General features: G+C 40.6%; 1 protein-coding gene across 1 annotated transcript; it reads left to right on the forward strand.

The window, feature by feature from the left end:
• The first annotated feature begins 676 nt into the window (after positions 1-676).
• PNLIPRP3 (pancreatic lipase related protein 3) lies at positions 677-27,384 on the forward strand. The gene is made up of 12 exons (XM_058544382.1): positions 677-848; positions 2,333-2,487; positions 7,589-7,708; positions 8,375-8,506; positions 11,312-11,420; positions 15,885-16,004; positions 16,088-16,210; positions 19,328-19,446; positions 21,851-21,983; positions 23,979-24,090; positions 26,776-26,943; positions 27,216-27,384. Exons 1-12 carry the CDS (start codon positions 677-679, stop codon positions 27,277-27,279), a joined length of 1,527 nt encoding a protein of 508 aa, XP_058400365.1. The 3' UTR covers positions 27,280-27,384.

Genomic DNA, 27,384 nt, shown 5'->3' on the forward strand with positions numbered 1-27,384 from the left:
AAAGTCTCTTTACTATTCAAATTGTTTTTACAAATAAATAAGAAAAATCAAAGTTTAGAAAAATGTGCATAGGACATGAAGATCTCACCCACAGAAAATGGACAAATGGCCAGAAATGCACAAAAAGATATTCAAGTATGTAGTAATTAAAGAAATGCAAATTAAAAATGACAGGTTTTCATTCCGGTGGGACATATAAAAATTGAAACCTGCAGACCCTTCTGCGGTGAACTGTATTGTTGTTCCACATTCTTTACTCTGCCTCCCTTGAAGAGGATTCCACAGCCCCACCTGGCCACATCACGTGGCAGAGAGAAGCCAATAAATGAGCTGAAAACAGTGTAAATGACTCTACGGGAGGAGGAGATGAGAGGAAGCAGAGAGCAGGATGGACTGGCTGGTGCGCCAGAAGCCGGCCTTGCTTTGCAAGGGCTGGGACGTGGCAAACACGGTTCACCGTTTCAGCCACTCCCCGACAGGCGCTGTCAGTAGGGGCACTAGAGGGACACGGAGGCTCCAGGAGGTTGAGAAAGGAGGTGTTCCTTCCTGTTTGCTCCTGGTTCCCGTGTGCGTTTTGCCAGCACCGGCGTTACACCCCGGCACGAATAGGCGTTAGCTGCAGTAGCAGCACTTGGTGCCGGCATGCAGCTTTTCCAATACTCCCAGAACCAGACGCATGGTGCCCACTCGAAGGTGCCTGCACCAGCCAGCTAGCACTCGCTCCTCCGGAGCCCGAGTGCCAGCTCTGGGGTGCAGCACTCCCTCCTCCGGGTTCAGCAGCGCCTGCCCCAAGATTCCACATTTGAATAACCCAACGTCTTCCGTTTCTTTCGGCAGCCCTCGCGCTGGTAGCTGCTCCCTGAGGTTCCTACTTGTGAGTTCCCACAGTGTCCCCTTTTCTTCCGTTCTCCTGTACCTGATTAGTAACAATTCATTATGTTAAACTCTCAGAGTTAAGATAACTAGGGTGGTTTCTTTTGCTTGCCCTGATCCTGGCTGATTCAAGGAATAGGTGGGTTAAACCCTCAAATATTTTTGCAGCAAGTTAATAGATCATGTGTGACTAAAGTTGATAAATCGAAACTTGGCAGTATAAGCACATTGTACATAGATATGGAGGGAAACACAAGATCGGCAAATATCTTTAAAAGTGGTCGCCTCTGGGGGAAGGTTGGGTCTGGGGGTAGGCAAGGAATGTTGCTCATCTGTACAATTTTTTTTTTAATGTGCAAACATTTCCTTCATTAAAAATATAATTTTAATTCCTTATCCTCTCTCCTTATATCTATTGTGGAATCTCATTCTTAGGGCATGGAGAAAAAGCAAAATATCCTAAAATTTTGAAGTTAAAATCTGGTGGATTTGAGAGTCAAAGACTAATTTAGTATTTTTTGGTAAGTGATAAAAGAAAATCCTCAATTTCAAGTCTTCAAACAGATCTAACCAATACTAATGAATAATCATAAATTGAATAAGTTATAATCAATTTAATAAATAATAGCAATAAATTGATAAATAATTCAATAATAAATTGAATAAATAATGATTATAAATTATAATCCTAATTGAATAAATTAAACTATCCCTCCATAAAACAGCATGAAATGAAGTTATTTGTTTTGGGGTTTTTGTTCCTCTCTGAGTATTAAATGAAACTGAAAATGAAAGGCCATCGTGAAAGGATAAATCAGAATCAGCGAATGATAGAAATGATTAAGACTCAATTTCCCCAAAGCCCCTCATTTTAGAGATGAGTAAATTGAGCTCTGGAAAGAAGAAACTTGGCTAAAACTAGATGAAACTTTGCTCTCATTTACACTCTTAGAAAACAAATATTGGACTCCTACTGTATGCCAGGCATTGTGCCAGGCTCTGGGGACACAAAGATCCCTTTCATCAAGAGCTTTCAGTCTAACAAGAATAGGCAAAAGTTCAGGGAGGACACAGTATTCCATCTTATGTCTCAGGCCCGTTAATAAAGGCTGTCCTGTTTAATAGTTCATTTCGTCTTCATAATGAGGTTGTGATATTATTTCCATTTTGCAGAGGAGGAAACTGAGACTCAAAAAAGGTGAAATAACCACCCAAAGCCAGGAATGTATGATTCCAAAGCCCGTATAGGCTCATCTGCAGCATTGCAATCTACATGGTCACGGTCATGATGTGGGGACGGGATAGAGAGGAGAGGGGAGAAGAGGGCATTTTTTGAAGAGAATCTCCCTGAGTCAGACTCCTTCAACTTAAAGACTAATTTCAATTAACCCTCACAGTGAGAAACAGTCTCTCTCTGACCTGGTTGTTGCAGTACTGATACTTTATCTTTTTGCTGTAGGAAAAGAAGTTTGCTATGAAAGGGTGGGGTGCTTTAGAGATGGCGTACCATGGACTGGGACTTTGTCGAGAGAGCTGGCAGGTTTACCCTGGTCTCCAGAGGAGATAAACACTCGCTTTCTGCTCTACACTAGACGTAATCCCAAGACCTATCAGGTAAGCTGACTTGCTGCCTTCACACATGGATTGTTCTAAAATATAAGAGGTAGCTATAGATGTAGAAGACATAGATGCAGTAACCTAGTATGGCATAAACTATTGATTTAAAGGCAAATATCTCTTTTTGGTATTATGAGCCAGATTTTTTTCTCGTGTTATTTGTCTTAGTATTTAAATATAAAGATTGCGCTGAATATGTTGTTTCATATGAGGTAAATTTGATATTTCATTCAGTTAATATATTAATTGAAAGCCTTCCACATGTAAGACAATGAACAAGCAACAGTGCCTATTATGTATTAAATTGAGTAAACAAGACAGTGTCTTAAATTTCTTATATTAAGGGAACCGGGTATGTAAACAAATACCTCCATTGCAACAGAAATTATGATCTGTGATCTAAGATACAAATAAAAGACTCTGGAGCACAGTGAAGAAGGGCTTACCTTCCCTTTAGGGGTAGGGATGGGAACAAAGAAAGGCTTTGAGCTGTGTCCTGAAGGATGGGCAGGGTTTTCGTAAGCGGAGACAGACAGGGAAATGACATGGACAAATACTAAAGGAGAGAAACTGTAGAGCATATTTGATGAATGACAACATGTTGGGTTGGACTGGGGACAGAGAAGGAGTCCTCAAATGTGGAGTTAGTTAGAAAAGTAGCTTAGAGAGAGATTGTGGACCTCGTTCCGGTAGAGTTCAGACTTCATCCTGTGAGCCAGGAGGCCCCACTGAGAGTTTTTTTTTTGTTTTTTTTTTTGTTTTTTTTTTTTTTGTGAGGAGATCAGCCCTGAGCTAACATCCGCCAATCCTCCTCTTTTTTTTTTTTGCTGAGGAAGACGGCTCTGGGCTAACATCGGTGCCTATCTTCCTCCACTTTATATGGGACGCCGCCACAGCATGGCTTACCAAGCAGTGCGTCGGTGCGCACCCGGGATCCGAACCAGCGAACCCCGGGCCGCCGACCGCTTGCGCCACCGGGCCGGCCCCCCCACTGAGAGTTTTTAAAGAGGCATTAGGACATATACTCTGGCTGCAGTATACCTTTTTGCCTGGAGCTGGGAGATCCGGGAGGTGACTGCTAGACCATTTAGTACTGTGCAGTCCAACATGGGAGCCACTAGCTACATGTGGTATTAAAATTAAATAAAATTAAAAATTCAGTCCTTCAGTTGCACCAACCCCATTTCAAGTGCTCATAGCCCCACATGGCTAGTGGCTACCATATTGGACAGTGCAAATACAGGATATTTCCATCATCACAGAAAGTTCTATTTGATAGGGTTGAATAGAAAGCTATAGTGCAGTTTGGTTCAGACATGGGGAACTAGCCTGCACCAGAGTAATGAGAGTGAGTGTGATAATAGAAAATTGACATGGTAAACATCATAAACTGTCCTGAGATTTCACATGAGTGATAGGGAGAATAATGGCCCTCTTGTCAGAAAAATTTGGGGTGAAAGAGAATGAGTTAAACTTTGGAGAGGTGAGGTTTGGACAAGCTATTGGAGATTTTAATCTTATTTTGCTTAGCAGACAGTACAGAGCTGGAGAAAGAATTTCAAAAGTCTTTTACCCAGAGGTCAGAGTTGAAACCCAAAAGATGATATGATCTTAGGGACAGAGAAAAAAGCATGATGCTAGACCCAGGTGGAGCATAGATATTTAGGGAGCAGGAGGGAAAGGAGCCAGAGAAGGAGCACTCCCAATGCAAGATCATTTCCAGTCTTTTCCTGCATGTATAACCTTGAGGTTTGCTGTCCATCAGACCCATCACACACAGGGCAGACCTTGCCAGCCAAGACAGCCTTCTGCTCTGCCTTTGCACCCTAAAAACATAATCTGATTTGTAGCTGTCTACTTAGCAGACACACATGTACATATGGACACACAACTCTTTACTGAAATATGCCATCTATTCTGTAGATGATGGCACCAGCTAGAACAAAGAAGGAAAGCCCTTATTTTAGGTATAGAGAAACTTATAAAGAAAGTGCCCTCAAAAGTGTGATTTTTCTAACTATCAAAAAACAGAGAGGAATATTACTCAGCTTTAAAAAGAAATTAAATTCTGACAGATGCTACAACATAGATGAACTTTGAAAACATTTTGCTAAGTTAAATAAGCCAGACACAAAAGGACAAATATTGTATTGTTCCAGTTAAATGAGGTACCTAGAATAGCCAATTTCATAGAGACAGAAGGTAGAATAGTAGTTACTAGGGTCTGGGGGGAGCAGGTCATGGAGAGTTACTGTTTAACTGGCACAGAATTTCAGTTTGGGATGATGAAAAAGTTCTGGAAAGTGGTGGTGGTGATGGTTGCGCAACAATGTGAATGACTTAATGCTAATGAATTGTACACTTAAAAATGGTTAAAATGGTAATTTTTATGTTATGTGTATTTTGCCACAATTTTAAAAAACATAACGAGAACCTATGTTGAATACAAATGTTTTGGGGCAACTTCTCTGTCTGTGTAGGACTTTCAGGGTATGTGTGTCCATTAAGGGCTACCTGTATCCCCTGGTCTTGACCCTCAGTCCTCACAGGACTCGTTGGTCCTTTATCCTTCTGCACAGTGGCCATGCACTGAACCTTGTAGAGCACAGGTGCTAACACAGAAGGTGATGAAGACCAGTCTTTAGGCGAGGCTAGGCCCTAAAGGCGATGAAGAGAACATCAGAAACCAAGCACTTTCCTAATAAAGAGACCATAAAAACAATGTTCCTCACGTCTTCCCTACTCCCCTCTGTTTGGAAAGAATCATGTGTGACAAACCAGATCTGTACCTGAATTTTGCAATAGTGGAAGCCTGAGGGTTTGCTGTTAAAGGGTTTTTTAACAACAGTGATGATATAGGGTGAGTCAAGGTACACTATTGAAAACAAGGAGTGTCCCAGGCTTGACCCACATGCTGTGCTGTACAAATCTGACTGCTTTTGTTTATGAGAAAGCAGGAGTAAACTATGCAATGGTTTAACGTACTCTTCTCTCAGAGGGAGGAATTGTCAAGGGCAAACATGGTGCAATGAACTTGGTCTTCTGAGAGTCATAGGTCTTCTCAGCTACATTTCTGTAAGAATAAAAGCAACCCACTTCCCCCAGGAACTCATGACTCCTTAACCTAGAGGCTCATGCAATCACTAGTGGTGAGGCACGTTTTGCATAATTATGGTAGTTTCTGTGCCTGCAGCTTTTGTCAAGGCTAGAACATAAATAACTGGTGACTATTTTTGACTTACTGGAAATGAGGTCACCTGGAAAGGAGTCAGCAGTTGTAGAATGGGTTGATCTCACACGAATTAGGCTCCATGACGACTCAAAGATAAGAATATTAAGAGAAAAGGCCAGCTAAACACCCAGCTAAACACTGATACTTGAATGACCCCTTTCTCTGGATAACAGCGCCACCCCAGGCCTTATGCACTGGACCTCACATCCGGGATCATTGTGGTGGTACTGGGGGTGCTCTGCCCAGGTCCCCTCATGTCGCTTTTACCCTTTGTGTGAGCTCTTCCCCGGTTTTGGTGAGCACGTGCCTCCGACCACATCACACGCAACTCCGCAGATGAACTCCTGGAATTGCTGAGACTGCTGAGCCAGGTCTGGAGTTGACATTCCTCGGGTGGGCTGTGTTAGTCACGGTCCTCCAGAGAAACAGAACCAATAGGACATATATATATATATATATAAATAAGAGATTTATTATAGGAATTGGCTCACACTTATGGAGGCCATGAAGTCCCACGATCTGCCATCTGCAAGCTGGAGACCCAGGGAAGCTGCTGGTGTAATTTAGTCTGAGCCCAAGGCCTGAGAACTGGGGGAACCAATGGTGTGAGTCCCAGCCTGAGTCCAAGCACTTGGATTCCAGTATTTAGCAGAGAAGTGCTTCCTAGAAATCCCGAATACAATTGATTTTATTACCTACTTCAGCAGATCCCACATCCAGTCTGGGCCCTATCAGTCGAGAACACTCTGATCAGATCAGAACTTGAGAACCCAGTGGTTAAGCACATGACTTCAGAGAAGACTAAGTGAATTTGAACCCCAGCTCCAGGACTCATTAGGTGCAGTACTTTTGGACCAGTGACCTGACCTCTCATAGTGCCCCTTCCTAATCTGTAAAATTAGTACCAAACTCACAGTGTTGTGAGGGTTACATGAGCTACTCTATAAAGAGCTTAGAACAACCTCTGGCACATAGACAGATGTAAGCGTTCGCTATATTCTAATTACTGTGTAACCAACTTATGATTCTCATAATCGCGTGCATACAGTCTTGGAGATGCTTTAACTAGCCAGCAAGTTGTATGATGAACTGCATATTACTATTAAGCACAGGTAGCTAGTAATAGGCTCATCGTTTGAATTTTCTAAGTATCTAAATGTGTTGCTTTCCAGTTATAGGATTCACCATTGTGAAACTTGCTATTTGCTGATTAGAGTCTTCATGTTTTCTCCATAGAATTGGTTATACTTGTGCCTTTTAATTTTTTCTTAATAATGAAATCACTTGCATTCATAGAATTCTAACGTCTGTGAGAATTTGGTTATAAAAACGGTCCAACAAAATACAAGAAATACAAAAGAATGGTTAATGTAATCATGTATAATTATCTTTAATATGCTGTTGTATTTCATGTAGTGAGATTCTTACCACTATTCCTCTCTTATGGAGTGAGGCGGAACTGCAAAAAAATCTTTTTTGCTACCCTTATAGCATGCTTCTAAGCCTCAAATAAGACAATTCCCATGAATTATATTGACAACTGTGATGTGCTATACAAAAGTAAGGTTTACTGAAATTCTGCTTGAAACTGACCCAACATTGTCTTACAAACGTTGCCTTAAAACCAAACGTTTTTATTTCCTTTCCTCATGATTAAATATGTATATTGCATTTTATAACGCATTAATAATTTCTTGGTACTTTTGCAACATGTAGCAGTAACTGTTTCTTTGGTAAAAATGTATTCAAGAAGGTTGTTAAAAATCATATATAGCAGAAGACTTCTGAGTAGATTTGAATAATTCTACTAAATCTTAAATAGTTTTGAATTATTATTTTACCTTAATCTCTTTTCACTTGAAACAGGAGATCAGTGCGGTTAATTATTTAACCATCCAAGCCTCAGACTTCGGAACAGACAAGATCACCCGTATGAACATAGCTGGATGGAAAACAGATGGCAAATGGCAGCAAGACATGTGCAATGTATGGTGTGAATAAACTCTTCTTTACACTAGTATGAAAGCTTTATGTTTAACGTGAATGTACTTTGCATGGTATTAATGTGTATTTATGGAAATCCTCCATTCGGTTATTTACGTTGTCTGTTTCCAAGGTCTCAAATGAATTATACATTTTCCATTTATTTTCATTTATTATGAATTGCATAGATTATAAAGGGAGCGTACTTTATAATTATTCTTTGCCAAATTCTTACCTTTTACAAAAGATTGAATAGTGTGATCAATTTCTTGTTTAATTTAAGGAAAAAATTTCCAAGTTCAATCCATGAAATTAATTTTCCTCTCTTATACTCAAGATTAATATACTGCTAACGTAGTAAGCAATTAATTATTTATAAGGCTATATAGTATAAGGGAATTAGGCTGTCTGAATTCATATCATGGTTCTACTTATGAGCTCTGTGATTGTGGGCAAGTTAATTAACCTATCTGTGCCTCAGTTTCCTTATATGTAACTGAGGATGAAATAAATTACTGTGTACACGTAAAAGGATTAGGACGGGACCTCGCATGTGGTAGGTTTTCAATACCTGCTAGTGTTATTTCTTATCGTGGAATCAATTGTTCTGGCATTTTGGCTTTCTTTAATTCTTATTTCTTTAATACTTACAATAAATCTTTGTACCAGGTGTTGCTAAAAGTGGAGGATGTGAACTGCATTAATTTAGACTGGATTAACGGTTCGCTGGAATATATCCATGCCGTAAACAATCTCCGAGTTGTCGGTGCAGAAGTGGCTTATTTTATTGATGTTCTCGTGGTAAGAAGAGTTGATTTTTTAAAAATTATATTTACTTGGTTTTGCATCATAACACCAAGAATTTGGGGCAATTTTATGTTCTTTTGTGTGTGTGTGTGTGGAAGATTAGCCCTGAGCTAACATCTGTCGCCAATCCTCCTCTTTTTGCTGAGGAAGACTGGCCCTGGGCTAACATCCGCGCCCATCTTCCTCTACTTTATATGGGACCCACCACAGCATGGCCTGACAAGCGGTGCGTCAGTGCGTGCCCGGGATCCGAACCCGTGAACCCCGGGCCGCTGAAGCAGAGTGGAGCGTGAGCACTTAACCGCTATGCCACAGGGCTGGCCCCAATTTTATGTTCTTTTTATTAGCTTATGCAAGTATTGAACATGTGAAATAATAAGCATTCCAGTATGGTAGCCAGAAAAGGGAAGTTACTTCTTGTGAAATAAGTGCCTGTGGTTACACAAAGTGCCACTTGGTGGCAGTGTCCCTTCACAGGCTCCTCACCAAATGTCCCCCTCCGGCCAAGGCTGCTGCCTTGGTCAGCGTGTTGGGCCATCTAGGTTAGATTTTACCACATTGTAAACCTATCCTCAATGATTATAAACTGTTTCAGTCTTCCAAATGCTATTTGTTTAGAGCGTGAAATGCATTTTCCTACAGAAATGGGGTTCTATGGCAGTGAATTAGTTAGGTCTATAGGCCAGGCAGAACTTATTAACCTACACATTTTCTTTTTTTTTTTTTTTGTGAGGAGATCAGCCCTGTGCTAACATCTGCCAACTCTCCTCTTTTTTTGCTGAGGAAGACTGGCCCTTGGCTAACATCCGTGCCCATCTTCCTCCACTTTATATGGGACGCCGCCACAGCATGGCTTGCCAAGCAGTGCCTCGGTGCGCGCCCAGGGTTCTGAACCGGCAAACCCCGGGCCACTGTAGTGGAGCATGCACACTTAACTGCTTGTGCCACCGGCCCGCCCCCCTACACATTTTCTAAAAGTATCAAATAGACTTCACTGTTTATGAAGGATATACCTTGAGACATATATAAATCTCCAAATGCTCTACCATTATAGAAAGTAATTTCCCACCCTAAAATGCAGTGAAGTAAAATCGAAAGATTTATGACCCTTTCAGATTTCTAAGGAGGGTTCACTTATTCATTCAACAAATATTTTACTCTGCACTTGCTGTGGGCCGGGCACTATTCTAGGCACTGAAGGGACACGGTGAGTGAGATGGTGCTTCTGCTCTGACAGAGCGTAGGGACAAGTGCTGGGAAGAACACCCCAAGCAGTGGGATGCAGAGTGCAGACCAGCTCCCTTAGATGGGTGGCCAGGCAGGGTGATCTGGAACCCTGAGCACAGTTAGCAAACAGCCCAGAGAAGGAATCTGGGAGCCAAATACTCATGCCCCCCGACACACACCTCTCTATCTGCTCTGTCCCTTCTGTCAGGGGAGACTAGAGTGCAAGGAGGTACTTCCAGTGGGTCTTTGTATATAAAGGATGAAACTGGCCTCGTCTCCTCTTCGGAGAAAAACCAGTTGTAAGCTTTTGTGAATTTCTTCATTGATCCTGGGGCCTAAGCTGTGGACTCTTCTAGGACCAGGATGTAAATACTAGAGGCTTATAGAAAGCTGGGAAGAGATGTTTGCTGAACCTAAGGGAAAAGTGTTTGCTGAATTAAATGTTCATTGGATTGACCCAGCCACCTTGGAGGCCTAAGGTGAAGAGTAGGAGTGGATATAGGGTGAGGGAGCCCCCTGGGAATAATCCAGAAGCCAGGCCTGCAGAGGGAGCAGCTGAGGAACAGGTATGAGTCTTTTCTCTGCCTCAGTTTCTCTCATCTCATCACAGGTAACTAGGCCACTTCCCCACCTGGATTGGCCCTGGAGCAAGCAGGGGCCTGGGAAGAGGGTACGAGGTAGATGGGGAAGGAGGAGAGAAGGCTGAAGGGGAGGAAGGCTGAGAGCTGATCTCAGATACCAGCCTTTATAGGAAGCTAGGAAAGAAAGCCGAGATTTAAAATGGTGGCAGGAGTGGAGGAAGGGGGCCCTCAGGACCAGGAGCCTTTCCTGGGCAGCTATTCACGTGTAAACGAGAGAGAAAATACTCTTCCTCATAAAGCAGCACATAATACTGTCATTACTGGTGGAAAAAAATGGAACGTTTGATCAAATGACAAATGTATCCAAGTGAGGGCAATTACTTGATTTTCACTATTATCATAAAGATAGCCTGAAATTTGGATGAAACTGAAAACCTTGCTCCTGTGTTCCCTGGTAAGTTGTGTGTGTGTGTGTGTGTGTGCGTGTGTGTGAACTCTTAGTCACATAGTCTCTTTGTGAATATTCTTAAAAGCCCCTCTTTGAAAATCAAAGCCATCTCAGACGTTTGCTAGAGTTGCCTTAACCTGGAGGAAAAAGACACAGGTGAGACAGATAACAGCTCAGGCCTGAGCGGCCTTTGACCTGTGTTGAGGGCGTGCTGGAAGGGTTGGGCCTCAGGAAGGATGGGCACGAGCTGGCAGTCATAGACACAGTCGCTGGGCTGTCCTCTTGTTCCTGAGGACCATGCGGCTCCTGAGTGCGGGGAGAAGAGCTCCGACAGAGGCGTTCCTTCAGGCCCGCCTGATGCTCTCTCCACTCAGCCGACATAGGTGGCCGTGGGGGTCACTTTTTCCTTTTACCAGTCCATCATGGTGTGAGAGGGAGAAATATGTCAGCTCTTCTTTTATTTTAAGCACATTTAAATCCATTCTGCCTGCTCTTTTAAAAATACTTGTTCTGTTTTCTATTTTTTAAAAAAAACCCTATCAGAAAAAGTTTGGATATTCCCCTTCTAAAGTACACTTGATTGGCCACAGCTTGGGAGCTCACCTGGCTGGAGAAGCTGGCTCACGGACGCCAGGCCTTGGAAGAATAACTGGTAAGCCTGCCCTGGAGTTGGGCCTTGAATCTGTTTACATATTTGTTTACACACAAAATCAAAAATAGTGACTCACCTACACTAAAACATGAATGTACTTTGAAGCATGAGTGTGTGGGCACATGTTCAAGGGCCTTCACCGCAGCATTATCTGTGGTGGCAAAGTAATGGAAACTATGGGATCGTCCACCTGTAGGGGACGGGTGAACAAACTGTGACACATTCCCTGCTTTGTGATTCCACATCATTAATACAAAGAATGAGTAAGAGCCCTACTGACGGTCCTGGATGTCCATGACACATCTGGGTGGCAGCTCACCCAGTACACGCTGGCAGTGCTGAATTGGTTTGTTTAAGGGACGTGCCCATGCTGGTTCAGTTGCTAAAATTTTGAATATTACCCCTGAATATAGTGTTAAATCTAAAAATAAGCTGAAGAATAAAGTATACACCATGAATTAGGTTTTTGAAGATGATAATTAACCATATTTCTTCCCTGCACTCTTTTCCAAACCAACTGAGTCAAGTGGATGGAGATCAAAATATCCACTCCGTTATCAACAAGCTGGGCTGGCCTCTGTCCCCTCTGCATCTCTGACCGACAAGTCAGTCAGCGCGTCCCGTGTCTGCATCTGCTTTGTGCCTCTCTGTGCCCTGGCTGCCGTCCTGGCTCGGGTCCTCTCCATCTCTTGCCTGGATCTTGGCTGTCCTTAGCTGGTGCCCCAGCCCAGTCTTGCACAAGCACTGCCAGTGTCATCGTCTTTCTCAGCACAGGCCCTGCCACTCCACTGCTTGAAACTTCCCATTGCCTAAAGCTTCTTAGCTTGTCAGAGAAACATCTCAGGTTTTGGCGTGTTTTTTCATGTTTCTTTGTCTTTCCACACGCTGTTGCCCCTCACCCTAAGCATCTGCTCTTCATCCTTCAAGATTCATCTCAAATGTTTCTTCCTCAGGCAGAGTTAATTCTCTGTGCATCCCACACTCTTTGCAATATGCCTCTATTACATTTGAAAATACAAATATTGTATCACATGGTCTTATAATTAGTTATGCACTTGTTATTCTCAGTAGACTCTGAACTACTTAGAAAGCCTCCCTTGCCCCACCCCCACCCCAGACCCTCACTTAGTAGGTGCACAATTTCTGTTTGTTAACAAAAAAAAAACAATAAACTGCAATTCTGTGTACACACAAATGCACACACATATACTTTAATTTCACATTTCAATTAAAAATATTTTTTCTAAAAACAGTTAAGATTCCAAATTGGGTTTAAAGTATTTTGCCTCTGCAGTCTCTTGGTATAACAGGCTTTTCCTGCTGAAACTTTCTTCTTTCTCCCAGCTCTCTGATCCCAACTCCAACCCCAGTCCACCGCCACTATTCTTATTTAGGATAATAAAAATTGTATTTTTACTCTGAAGTCGTTGGGTGGCAGAAATTCCCCTTTGCTCTAAGTTTGCAAGCCCAGAGGAAAGAAGAAATGGGCCCGAATTGTGAAGGCAGAACCTCATTGGGCCCACACAGCCTGTGGGGCGTTTCAGCCATAAATTAAAGGGAAGAACATCACCGTATATGCATTAAAAATTCACACTGGGTTACAATAAACTCATGGTACTTTTGTCTTCCTTAATTCTTATTTCAAAAATCAGATACTATTTAACTCCAGTTTTTCCTGCCAAGTGAATTATACCGTTGAGTAAATAGAAAACAATAAATTTTTAAAGGCTCTCCGAACGTCCAAAGAATTTATGTCATTTGGGTGTTTCAATCCACATTCCTTCCAAGTGATTAGTTTTTGAACAGTCATGTTCCTTAAAATAACAGAACTGAGACCTCAGAAAAGCTGTATAATAAAACCAGTTAAAAACAAAATTAATATGATAGATTTTATGACATGCATAAGTGTCTATGTCTGTGGTAATTATCTGTAACTGGTAGGCAGTTGTCATAAATGACTATAGCATGCGGGTTACTCAGCCGATTCAAACTTTTATTTTCCTTTTATCTATAAGCAGCATCCATGTTTTCCCTATTTGAGAAGAGATTACTCCCTCTGTGCTGACTCACATGCACCCAAATATATACACAGTAATAGATTCAGATCCCAAATGGTTAAGCTCTCGCTCATATGTAGCCGTCACGCCTCAGATCAATTAATAGGTTGAACCTAATAGTTCTCCTCCTTCTGTTGACCTTCCTCCTGAGATATCCTAGAACTACACATCCAAGGTCCCCTCTTTCTTGCCTCTTGGAAGGACTAGTTGTCTTTTCTTTTTAACTTTTTATCTAGTTGCCTTGTCCTCAGATCAATATAGTCTGAGGTGTACCTGCTGTATTTGGGTGTGTCTCTGCAGGGCTCCTGACCTCATCAGAAGGCTGTAGCTAATCGGTGATTGCACACTAGCAGGAAAAAAAAAATTCTTTCTAGAGTTGAAGGTTAATTTTGAGATAAATGCTTTTGTCTTTCTTTTAAGCGTGGTTTCGGCAGAAACTGGACTGCAGTGGGTTGAGGAGAGGACGGCCCCTGAGGAGATGCGGCCACTCCACTTTGGAGGAGTTGGGATCTGAGGAACGAGAAAAGCCAGGGCATCAGTTAGAAGGGGCTGTATGGCCCGGAAGGAATGGGCCATGTCAGGGCTAATAGACTGAGCTGGGGAAGAGAGCTTGATGAGATTGGAGAACAAGTGGACGAATGACAGAGTCAAGTCTCCAAAGTGGGGATGGGCCTCAGAGCACAGGTGGAAAGATAAAATTAGACAGAGAGGTCAATGAAGCAAACCTACAACCATCTGAACAAAACAGCCAAGCAGAACAAATACAGCGGGTACAGCGCAGAATGTGACCCGTCAACCCCACCCACCGTGTTGAAATACCCTCTCCTCTTGACTTCTGTGGTTCTACCGCTTCTGGGTTGTCTTTGTTTTTCTCTGATGGCTTCTCTCTGGGCTCTTGTGCAGGTTCCTTTTCTCTTGCCTCCCTTACACTTTGGTGTTCTTCAAGGTTCCAACCTAGGCCCCCTTTCTCTCCTCATTCTATCATTTCTTTTCCAGTGATTATATTAATTAGAAAAATAAAAACAAAAACCAAATTCTATGGCAGGCTAAGTGTGCTGATACTAAGTGTGCAAAAAACACCCCACACCTGCGGCACGCATCCTCACTTCTCACTCAAGCCACATTTCCAGAGGGGGCGGCTGCAGCTCTGTTCCACATCCTCTCCATGCTGGGCCCCAGTCTCCACGTGACAGCAAAGAGATTTTGCTAAAATATAAATCTCCCCTTTTGCAAACTTATAAGAGCTGCCCATTGCCAGCCAGATGATGTCCAAACTCCTTATCCTGGCTCAAATTACATCTGGCTCTTGCTTACAATGCTATCTTTATTTTTCACCAAATTCTAGAACTCTACACACCAGTCCTTGCAAACTAGTGACAGTTTCCCAACTGTGCTTAACTTTCTCATTCGGAGGCCACCTACATCCTCTTTCCTCCCCTGGGGATGCGACTGACCCCGTCTTTACCCTGGCTGACTCCTCTGGTCTCTCAGATCTCTACGTGTATTTCCCATCCCCAGAAGAGGCGTGTCCTCATTTCCCAAGACTGGGTTACAGGTTGCTTCTCTGTGCCCATATAACACCTACGCTTACCTCTGTCTCTGCACTGGACTGAGGTGCCTTCCCCACAAAATGGAAAGCTCTTTGTGGACAAGGCTAGGACTTCATCCTCGTATCTGAGCGCTGAACTTAGTTCGTGGGACATAGTAAGTGCTTGATAAGTAATTGTCAGATGTGTAATGAGTGGATATGTGAATGGTCATAGCATTTTAGAGACCTGTAGATATCCTAGCTTTATTTTACTAGGCATTTGAACAAGAGACAATGGGCTAAGAGTCTGGACACCTGGGCTCTTTGTTCATTTTCCCTCTTACATATGGTGGCCTTGTCAAGTCACTTCACTTCACTGGGCTTCAGGCTTTTCATTTGTAATATAACGAAGTGGAACTAAGTGAGCCTTAGCTGAGGATTATGATTCCATTGTGATTCTATTATTTTAACTATGTTGCCTTATAGATTCATCTTTACATATTGAAGAGCGCTTATGTTTTATTTCTATTTTTTTTGCATACAGATGTTTCCTTCGAGATCATCTGCAATCCGTAACCTTAATTGTATATATGGTAGTCCATGTACAGACTCTAGAATAGCCACTTTGATTTTCCTCACTTCGTTAGCTGTTTGGCACTGTCTAGATACAGTCTTACTTGTGTGCAGGAATCTGACATTGCAACATATACAGACCTGGCATTTATATACTCAGCTTATATACCTGTACTTTGTCCTGAGTGGTGTTTCACCTATATAAATCATATAGAAGAGAATACCTTGCCTTTACCATCTATCCTTCCAAAATAACAACACTATTGATGTACTCTTTTATATAATAGACATTATGCTTTTTCCTAGGGTTGGACCCAGCAGGGCCATATTTCCACAACACTCCAAATGAAGTCAGGCTTGACCCCTCGGATGCCAACTTTGTCGATGTTATTCATACAAATGCAGTTCGCCTCCTCTTTGAGCTTGGTAAGTTTTTAACACAAACAGAAGCTACACTGAAGCGTAGAGGAGAATTTTAGAAGCATTTATTCTGCTTTTATCTATTTCAGGTATTGGAACTATCAATGCTTGTGGTCATCTTGATTTTTACCCAAATGGAGGGAAGCACATGCCAGGATGTGAAGACTTAATTACGCCTTTATTTAAATTTGATTTCAATGCTTACAAAGAAGGTAAATACTTTCTAAAATATGAAGGCTACTGTTAAACATTCACTCAGCTCCCTCCTTGGACAAGATCCACATCCTTTTGTATATAATATAATATAAAAATATGTTTTAGCCCAAAACACAAGTCGCAAGTATGAAGCTCCCACTAGTTGTGAGATCTACAAGGTTCTACAGACAGAATGTCTAGCATATTGTATTCACTCAATATAAATAAGGAGGATGTGTTCATTCATCCAACAAATATGTATTGAGTGCTTACTATGTGCCAGGCATTATTTTAGGAACAGCAGTTGTAGGAATGAATACAAAAGACAAAAATCCCTCCCTTATAGCTAATATTCTAATTTGCTAGAAAACAAAAAAAGACTAAATGCTAAGGAAACAAAATAAAGCATGGACTGGGAACATGATGTGTTGGTGACAGTGGGGGTGGAGTAAGGGAAGGAGATTTTTGATAGGGTGGCCAGGGAGTCCTTTCTGAAAAGATGACCTAAAGGCGTTAGTCTTGTGGATGCCTAGAGGAAAGGCATTCCAGGCTGAGGGGTGGGGATAGCAAGAACAAAGGGCCTGGGACAGGAGCCTGCATGAGGTTCATGGCAGTGAGGAGCCCACTGTGGCTGGAGTGAAGTGAAAGGAGAGTAGTAGGGCATGAGGTAGAGAAGGAACAGAAACAGAGAGAGATAATACAGGGCCTTGAGGATTATGGTAAAGACTCCAGCTTTTACTCAAGTGACATGGGAGCCATGGGAGGATTTTGAGCAGAAGAGAGACATAGTTGGGCTTACTTTTAACAGAATCACTCTGGATCACAAAATAAATTAATCACAAATTAAACAAATAGTATTTAACCTATTATAGTAGTTTCCAATAATAATAATACCTATAAGGCAGTTATAGGGCACCAAAAAGTTATTATTTGGGAATTATATTCCTCCATACTTTTATGTATTATCATCATGTAAATAGTGAAATACATCATACATAATATAACACTACTTCATAATATAAGAATGATGATATGATAATAAATATCTGGATGATTCTGAATATCTCACCACCTGATCCCATGTGGTCAGAGCATCTAGATGATGTAATTATTTGATCTTCCATTTGGCTGTTGTAGAGGAAAGATACACAGATCACGACGTTGAGAATAGCTCAAACTTCCTCTTCACTAGAGATAAATTACAAAGTTTTAACATTTGTTCTGAAAGAATAAATGTTATTAGAAATATCTATTTGCGATGACTACTTAAAAAAAAACTGGTGAATCTACAGATACTCAAAATGAAAATTAAAGCCAATTCCATCTAGTACAGATAAGCAAAATTCATTCAAAAAAGGCCTGTTATAAAACTTATTTCTCTTATTATTTTCCATGTTATGATTTAAAATCCTTCTGTTAGGATAAAATATAGATCATAAGACTCCTTTACATAACTATATTAAGTGTTATACACAGAGCATTTGAAATTCTGTAAGAATTAATTCAAGTAAAATACATTTATCATATGCTATCTTTTTGAGACGTTATAAGATTTCCTACAACTTTATTGGATTAAAAGCACATTTATCATTCATGTTAAGTCTTTATATGAGTTTTAAGACTTCAAGATATTCTATTTTACATTATATTTATTACTAAGAAACCATTTACTTTTAAAATTCATAGTTCTTATATTCTAATTAAGCATCTTGTCTAAATCACAATTAGTTGTGAATATAAATCTGTATATAAAAAGAGCTGATGTAAGAGAAGTCCTCATTAAAAAAAAGATAATGCCAATTATTGATCTCTGCTTCTATATTGCATTTCGGAAATTGTACTATCTCAGTTATCTATTGCGTAACAAACCATAGTGGCTTAAGAGAACAATGGTTATATTGCCCATGGTTCTGAGGCTCAAGATTCAGGCAGAGTTCTGCCAAGATTCTGCTTTGGGATGTATCCACTGGGATAACTCATGTGATTGTGTCTAGCTGGGGGCTGAGCTGGGCTAGGCTGGGTGGGAAGATCCAAGATGGCCTTCCACGTCTGGGATCTTAGTACTGGTTCTCCTCTTCAAGTGGTCTGTTAGCCTTCAGGGCCTCTCTCCCTAACCAGTTAACCTGGATTTCTTAATATAGAGGCTGGGTTCCAAGAGAGCAAGAGTGGATGCTGGAAGGTGTCTTAAGACCGAGGCCCTGGAACTTGCACAGTTTTAGTTCCTCCACATTCTATTGGTCAGAGGAAGTCACAAGACTAGCCTGTAACCCCGAGGGTAAAAAAATAAGCTCCATCTCTTGAAGGGAGGAATAGTAATATGATATTGCAAAGGGGTGAGGACCTAGGAAGGAGTGCTTCACTGGAGGCTGCTATTATAGAATAATGGTTTCCTATGTGTACTGAAACCCAAATCCAGGTTCTCAAAGATCAACCAAGCTGTGTAGGTCATTGGAAGAATAGTCTATGCCATGCATTAAAAATGTTCTTATGTAAGGTAAAGAGAGCATAAATGGGTGGACTGCTATGAGAACTTTAGACTACACAAATGTATTTAGATCTTGTTTATTATTACAATAATCCTGACTATTGGTGGCAATAATGTTATGCCTGACAATGACAGAACTAATTTGTCTTTAGCATTCTTTATAATACCTCTCACCTGTCACAGCTTACAGCTCAGCTGAAGGTGTGTACAGGTTAACATTGCTGGCTGTTTTGTGATTGAGTAGGAGGGAAGTCAGTCCTTCCTGCAGAAACAGGGAGACAGAATTAATTGGTCTAAGTTGGAGACACTGTGTGCACAGGGATACTTAAAGCTCTAAGTGCTTATGTCAGAGATCCAGGAAGTGTTGAGGATGTTAGTGTCAGAGCACAGAGTCACCTAATTTGCATTTGTTTATTTACCCTGCTTGAATGTCCCATTAGATTTACTCAAAGCTACTTTGGCAGAAGGAAAATGATATTGAATATTGATAAAAGTTGTGCAATATCCAAATCCACATGCAAGGTCTGGCTGTCTAGACCCAAGTCAAGAAACTGTCATTTAAAGTTACTTTTTCCAAGAGATGGTTCATACTATCAGTTATCAGTTAATCAGTTCGCTGCTATCAGTTAATTGGAAATTGTTTTCACAGAAGTGACTTCCTTCTTTGATTGCAACCATGCCCGAAGTCATCGCTTTTATATTGAAAGCATCCTCAATCCTGATGCGTTTATTGCTTATCCTTGTAGATCCTACGAATCTTTTACAGCAGTAAGTAAAGCATTTTGCAGTGGAATTTAATTAGCAAGTCATTTTTTAAAGCCAACTAAAAATTAGGGCAAAAAATGCATCTGCCATTTCGGGAAATAATAGATTCTTTCTGTGCCGAGTACTGAACAGTAGCTCGGGTTGCTGAGGGGCTTAAATAACTGAACCAACTATTTGTATTCTGGTTGTTTCAGCTCTTTTGAAGATTATATCCAATTTCGCTTTTTTGGCCATTTGTTATGCAGTAATTAGATGCTACTGTGTAACAGACAAAAGTCCAGGGCAAAAATTTTTCTGTGTATATATTTTAAATATCATCTTCAAAGATGCCCTGAGAAGTCTGAACCAATCAAACAAATTACTATTTACTTGGAACATGAAAATTATTCTTTTAAAATTTAATTATTTATACAGAGCAGAACTAAGGCATAGATAGCTCACAGGAGTTCCACACACATCAATATGTGACAAAATACCAGATCTGATTTTGCTTGATTCATAAAGCATGCCGTGCCAGATCTGAGCTAAATATGTTTTTCACTTGGTTATCACCATGAAAAGGAGGATGAAAATCTATTTTGTAGTGGGAAGTGGAAAGATTTTCCTTTTTGTGCTTTAGAGACCTACTTCCCTCTTTTATCAGGGTAGAAAAACGTGGGGTTTCCGGCCAAAATTTATTGTAAGTAATAGCACTTTGTGAATAAGTGCAGTGTTGGGACAGGAATAAGCATTTCCCTCCTGTTACAGAGCAAGGTGAGTGGAGGTCGTCCGGCCATCTTCTCAGTTTCCTGAGTCAGTTGTCCGTACTCATAATGTGCTCTGGTGAACTGCCGTTCTCAGAAAGCTTGCCAGCCAAGCACTGGCGTTTCTGCCTATTACCGCCTTCTCCGCCACCTCTCCCTTCTCCTGGCCCCGGATGTTGCTCTGAGTGGCTAAAGGATCCTTTGCTATACTAAAGGCTGGCCCTCAGAGTCACGGCGTATTCAGAGATAATGGGGTTCAATCTGTCTGATTGGAGAAGCTTAAGCTTCTGTGGCCATGGATGCTAGTTATGGTTACAAACTACAAACTAGAGAACATCGAGTCAATTTCCTTGATGTATTTTATTGTACTTTTACCCAAATAGGCAGAAAAATAAAATAAATAGAATAGAATAAAATAAAATAAAATAAAATAAAATGAAGAGGGATTCTTGCACTTACTTGCCATGCAACACTGGACAAAGTGTTTAACTTCTCTGTACTTCAGTTTCCACATCTGCAAAAGAGAAAGGAAAAGCATTATAATAATTAGGGACTTTGTGAGGATTAATTGAGTTAAATGCACATAAAGTGCTTAGAACAGCTCTTGGCATAGGGTAAGCACCCAGTAAATATGAGCTAAAAATAGAATTTTAAATGGGGTGTTTTACTATAGTCCTAGCCCAAATGTCCATGGTTTATAAATCTAAAAGTTCAAAATCTGAAATAGCAAATACTCGCACTGTGCTACCCAGACTTTTTTTAAAGTTAACATCTTGTTAGTTAGATTTTAAAACATACAGATAAAATTAAAGAATTGAAGTGCCTTATATTCCCTCACTGCTTCTCCTAAGATAGAGTTTAAAGTGAATCAGATATATATATGAAATAAATAGCAGCATGCTGTAAATATCTTTCTGGATTTGCTTTTTTTTTTTTAATTTTATAAATTTGAGATCTGTGGTGATGTATGTAAATGATGAAGTAAATCTATGTATTTACTTTCTGGGAATTAGCCACAATGTATTTATTCATTCCCCTACTAATGTGAGTTTTGGTTGATTTCAATTTTTGTTATTAAAAGCAATTCTGCAATAAAGACCTCTGCGTGTCTCCTTATGTACTTGGGTAGAAGTTTCTTTATGGCATATAATAGAAGTGAAATTGTCAAAAGCGTATGTGCATTTCTGTCTTTATTAGACATAACCAAATTGCTGTCTGCAATGTCTGTCCATTTATATTCGCAACAGAAGCAAATGAAAATCCTCCACTCCATGTCTTCACCAGTACTTGGTATTGCCAATTGTTTTAATTTTTGCAAATCTGCTGAGTATGAAATTGCATGTTGTTTTAATTAGCTCATCCCTGACAACTAGTGAGATTGAGCATCTTTTCACATATTTATTGGCTATTTGAGTTTCCTCTTCTCTGGATTGTCTCTTCATATCTTTTACCCATTTTTCTAATAGGCCATTTTTCTTTTTCCCTTCAGTTGTTTTGTTTTTGAAAACAGACACTGTGGCCTGTTAGGCAACTCAGTCAATTTTAAATGCATGTACTTTATTTAGATTCCAAAGAGTTATTATAGTTTAGTAACATACCATGAGTTTATTGAAGGACAATATTTATAATTACATTTCTAATTGCCTCTTATTTTCTGTCACCAGGGAAATTGCTTCCATTGTCCCAAAGAAGGTTGTCCAACGATGGGTCATTTTGCTGATAGATTTCATGTCAAAACTGGGAAGCCTAATAGATCATATTATTTTTTAAACACAGGGGCTCTTTCCCCATTTGCTCGTAAGTATTGTAGCTAAGTTTTATTGTAATGCTTTAAGGTACTTATCTTTAAAAATTCAGCAGTTTTTACTGAGTGTCTACTAAATAACTGGGCATTGGGCCAGACTTTGAGGATGCAATGAAGAACAATACAGTGAGTTTAGGCTAGTGGGGAAGACAGCAAAAAAAATCTGAGTTTCGATTTCAGATCTCGGGTAAGAAGCTTTGTGTTAGGAAACAAAGGAGGAACTTCCACAACCAGGTCAGGGGTTACTTCTGAGGGAAAGCAATTTCTAAGCTGACTCCTGAAAGATGAATAAGAGGGAGAAGGAAATGGGGGTATTCCAGGCAGAAGGAAAAGCTTATGTGAACTCTAGGAGGTAAGAGAGCAGAAACTGAAAGACGATCCTCCTGCTGGGACTACAGCGACCAGGAGGAGAGTAATATGAGATGAGGTGGGAGAAGTAAATTGGGTCGAATAATGAAATTGTGTGCCATGTGGGGAGTTTAGGCTTTATCTTGGGGCTAAAGGAAAGCCACTGAAGGGTATTATCAGAGTGGTTTTTTGAAAAATCACTCTAGTTGCTGCATGGATTATAGAGGGACAAGATGGAGGCCGAGTGACCTGTTAGAACTGTTGCTGCCTCACCAGCATATGAGGTGACGGATGTGTTAACTAACCTTATTGTGGTAATCATTTCACAATGTATGTATATCAAATCATCACGTTGTATAAACTTATAAAATGTTATGTCAATTATATCTCAATAAAGCTGGGAGAAAAAAAGAGAACAGTTGTTGTAACAATCCAGACAGAAAGGCAGAGAGAGATGGAGAGATGATTAGGGGGTAGAAACAGAAAGGAATCTGGTGAATGGATCTGAGGAATGCGGAAAAGCCAGAAATCAAGGATGATTCTGGCCAGGTGGATGAAGTGCCATTTGCCGAACTTGGCAACACAGGAAGAGAGGCTGGTTTCGAGTAAGTTGATGGGCTCAGTTTCTAACATGTTAGGTTTGAGATGCCTTTAGGACTTGGGAGTGTGCATGCCCACGAGGCAGTTGGAGATATGGCCCTCAGCCTCTGGAGATTGCGGTGGTCTACAGATAGAGATTTGAGAGTCACCCCGTTAGAATGGTAATCAGAGCCATGAAAGTAGATGATATAATTACCCATGAAGAGTGTGTCAAATAAAGAGACCCCTGCAAAAGAGACTGAGGAATGAGCAGAGAGAGAGAGAGAAGACAAATTAGTGTGGAGTAGTAGTCAAAGGAGCCAAGGGAAGAAAGAGATAAGAAAGGAAGGAAGGATGCATTCACTGCACTGAATAAGCTAAAAGATCAAATGAGACAGGGGCCCAAAGGGCTTGTTGGATGAAGCACCAGTTCAGTCATTGAGCTTGGGGAGAATAGTTTCAGTAGAGAAGTGACGGTGGGAACTGTATTTCCTTTCTTTTCTGTTTTTTTAAAGTTATTTTATTGAGGTCATATTGGCTTATAAAATTGTGGAAATTTCAGGTGTACATTATTATATTTCAGTTTCTGTATAGACTACATTGTGTTCAACACCAATAGTCTAGATTTTTGTTTGTTTGTTTTTGTTTTTGTTTTTTTTGGTGAGGAAGATTAGCCCTGAGCTAACATCTGTACCAACCTTCCTATATTTTGTATGTGGGTCGCCACCGCAGTATGGCTTGATGAGTGGTGTAGACCCATACCTGGGATCTGAACCTGTGAACCCAGGCCGCCAAAGCGGAGCACACCAGATTTAACCACTGCACCACAAGGCCAGCCCCTAAACTATCTACTTTTGGAAAACTAAAATTTATATTATTTTTAAATGTAGTTTTTTCAGCAAATTCACTCAAACAATCTAAAGTTGTATTTTTTCTTGAACATGAACAGCCTTGTTTCACTTTAACCTTGAAAGTTGCATTTACATTAAAGCGTCCAGAATGTCGTGCTTTTCACATGTATTTAACCCTTCATTTTCTCTCCTTTTTTTCTTTATTTCCAGGTTGGAGGCACAAATTGTCTGTTAAACTCGCTGGAAACAATGTCACTCAAGGGACCATTTTTCTCCGTGTGGGTGGAGCAGCTGGGCAAACAGAAGAGTTAGTGTTGGCCAGGTAGGCAAGGACCAGGAACTGGCAGGTAACAGTGCTGGGCACTTGGTTAGACCGGCTCGTGAAGCAGCTCTGTCTCATCTTTTCCTACAATACTACAGGCTGTCGTGTTATATTTGACTTTTCTTTTTACTTCATGTTTTCCAGATATAAAATAGAAATCATAATATCTATTTTCTTTGCAGTTCCAGCTACAAACAGAAAATGTTACATAATGATAACATAAATATACAGATCTAGATAGTAAAGCAAGTGGAAAAAAAATGACAGTGAACAAGACATATTTTTAATCTAGTCCATTAGTAGTATACAAATTCGAGCATATATTTTTGTTTGTATAGATTACAAATTACTTATGAAATAAGACATTTATATCAATTGCCAAATTTCTAATAAGCTTTCTCAGTAGTACCCACAGATACAGGACATGTGTCGGAACAGACAAAAGTAGCAATAATTTGGTAGAGACATTCACTGTGTATCTTGGGCTAATGTTCCCTTTTTTATTGAATTTTCCTTAATCATTTCTTTGATCAGCCTAACCATTTTTGTTTTACATATTTCACCTTCATTGTTTAATTCTGTAATTCATTTCAGAATTAACATTCTCCACACTAATTAGATGCTACCTTTTTGCAAACTGGTGAATGGATTAAATGTTTTGCCTCTGGGATTTCCAACGTCTTCAAATCCTAGGCAGAGGCATGACAAGCAGAGATTTTGTGGTTATTTTGCCAGTTGAGGGATGCATCAATCACTCTGGCAGAGTTTGTGCACGTCATCTTGCCTTGGTGCAACTGCTTATAATACGGGTTCAGTCAGTGGTTGTCTGGGTCCTGGTTAATTCACAGGCTCCAGCCCGTCTTTCTAGCCATGTCCCCCACTGTTTGGCTTTATTCATCTTTGGTTCAGCCAGATTACAATGATTGTTTCACTCAGCATTTGATAGATCCATCCTTTTCTCCCTTCCTGACTTCACCCACGCTGTTCCTTTCTTCCAAACACCCTTCCCTATCTTAGCAGATCTCGTTTCCACCTGTTTTTCATGTCTCCATTAAGCTATTCCCCTGAGACCAGTTCAACACAATCGTGTGCCTTTGGCACTGAGGCCCCCAGGACACTGCCTAAGGCTGTGTGGTTTGTGCACTGCGCAGAGGCACCTGGCCAGGGGCCAGGGGCCGGTGGGGACCAATAGGCAGTTCCTGCCCCTTTTAAGATTTGTGAAAATGTTTTGACATCTGTGTATTTCTTTTGCTAATGTCTAAAGAAGCTCTTTGTAATGTTGTTGCATAGTGAACCCAATCCTCTTTTAAGAATAATTAAGCATTTCAGGTTCACAGTAAATGTCTCAACTTGAAATGAAGTCCGCTAAATGAATTTGTATGCTAGTCTATTCGTATTCAGTCAAGCTTTAAGAACCTGGCTTCATTGTAGATTATATTTTAGTTATTTGGGCTTCTAATGATGCTGTCATGAAGGACTGCACCGTGGGTGCACTGAGGAAGGCAGTTCATGGAGCGCCAGGGAGATTACCCCTAAGAACCTGGAAGAAAAGTTGCCTTCTGATAATGAAGTCAATGTGTTCTACATGTAATAGACTAAGACAGGCCCTAGGAATAGTAACATTCATTCATTCATTCGTTTAACAAACGTTTAAATGCCTACCATGTACCAGGAAATGTTCTAATTGCTGGGGACACAGACACAGGTCCTACTCTCCTGGAACTTATCTTCCAGTTAGAGGAGACAGACAATAAATTAACAAAGGAACAAGGAAATAGCAGGAATAAAGAAATCTCATTTGGCCTAATTTTGGCTTGGATAAAATATGCCTTATGCCTCAAGATAATCCACTTTGCTCTATTGCCCTGCTCACCAAAGCATCTTTTTTTTGTGTGTGTGAGGAAGATCAGCCCTGAGCTAAGATCCATGCTAATCCTCCTCTTTTTGCTGAGGAAGACCGGCCCTGAGCTAACGTCTATTGCCAATCCTCCTCCTTTTTTTTTTCCCCCTTTTTCTCCCCAAAGCCCCAGTAGATAGTTGTATGTCATAGTTGCACATCCTTCTAGTTGCTGTATGTGGGACGTAGCCTCAGCATGGCTGAACAAGCGGTGCGTCGGTGCGCGCCTGGGATCCGAACCCAGGCCGCCGGTAGCGGAGTGCACGCACTTAACCGCTAAGCCACGGGGCCAGCCCAAAGCATCTTTTGATCACTAGTTTGGTTGCCCATTCTTTTTATACAGATAAAGAAGGACTAGGGAAAAAAAAGGAGAACATTTTGGTTAATATAAAGGAAGCATTTCCCATTGTCAGTTGATAAACACGCTTCTAGTTTATAGATCAGTTTTGTGTGAATTTCGTCCATCATTGACAGTTTGATCACTTCCTGGTGTTAATAAAATCTGGTTTCTGATTCTACAAAGCCAAGACTAGATCTTTCATTATGGAGAACTCATCAAGATAATGCCTCTGTAGGCATCCCCTGAAAATCAACTCACCCTTCCTTCAGGCTTCAGAGCCACGCTGTTCTGAGATGCTGATCAACGTGAATGGAAAGAATAAATCGCCTACAAGCAGATACCAGCAAATGCAACTGTCTCTTGCGTGATATACACGCAGATGTCGTCTTCCACTTCAACCTTGTGAATACCCGGGGCAAACTTACAAGTCTTGTTTTTCTGTTTACAGTGGAACACTGCAGCCAGGCATGACGTATACCAAATTAATTGATACCGATGTTAACGTTGGAAACATTACAACTATTGAGTTCATTTGGGAGGAACATTCGTTTGAACATTCTCAGAACAAGTTGGGAGCAGAAATGGTGACAGATAGATCCGGAAAATATGGATATGAGTAAGTATTATTTTTTCCTTTGCTTTTTCAAACATGGTTTAAATTTTATAAATGGCATTTATAATCCACATATAATTTGAAATTTGTAACCAGTGTGAAAATTTGTACACCTTGAAATATTGCCATTAAAGAAAAGGAAATGTATTTTAAAAATCAACACTATATTTGCACAGGTGTTTACAAAGTAATAATTACTCATTAAGAAGATCTACCAATGCCTTTTTCCCCCTGGAATCATATTAATATCATTTTTTTCCCTTTAAATTTTTCAGATCTACCTTCTGTAGTCAAGACATTATGAGACCTAATATTGCCCAGATCCTGGAATCATGCTAATCCCAGATATAGTTTTGATGGATTTATTTAATGGAAGCAACGAAAAAAAGAATCTCCTTCCAGTTGGTATCCAGACCAAACTTGGCCTTTGTAAGCGAGAGAAAA

This window comes from Diceros bicornis, chromosome 6 (genome assembly GCF_020826845.1).
Source record: "Diceros bicornis minor isolate mBicDic1 chromosome 6, mDicBic1.mat.cur, whole genome shotgun sequence".
Lineage (NCBI taxonomy): Eukaryota > Metazoa > Chordata > Mammalia > Perissodactyla > Rhinocerotidae > Diceros > Diceros bicornis.

Bases quoted from the DNA above. Each gene is read 5' to 3' on its own strand.
- PNLIPRP3 (XM_058544382.1), top strand. From the start codon at position 677: ATGGTGCCCACTCGAAGGTGCCTGCACCAGCCAGCTAGCACTCGCTCC. The intron at 11,421-15,884 runs GTAAGCCTGCCC...GCTTTTTCCTAG, and splicing joins AGGCCTTGGAAGAATAACTG to GGTTGGACCCAGCAGGGCCA. The intron at 16,211-19,327 runs GTAAATACTTTC...TTGTTTTCACAG, and splicing joins TTTCAATGCTTACAAAGAAG to AAGTGACTTCCTTCTTTGAT.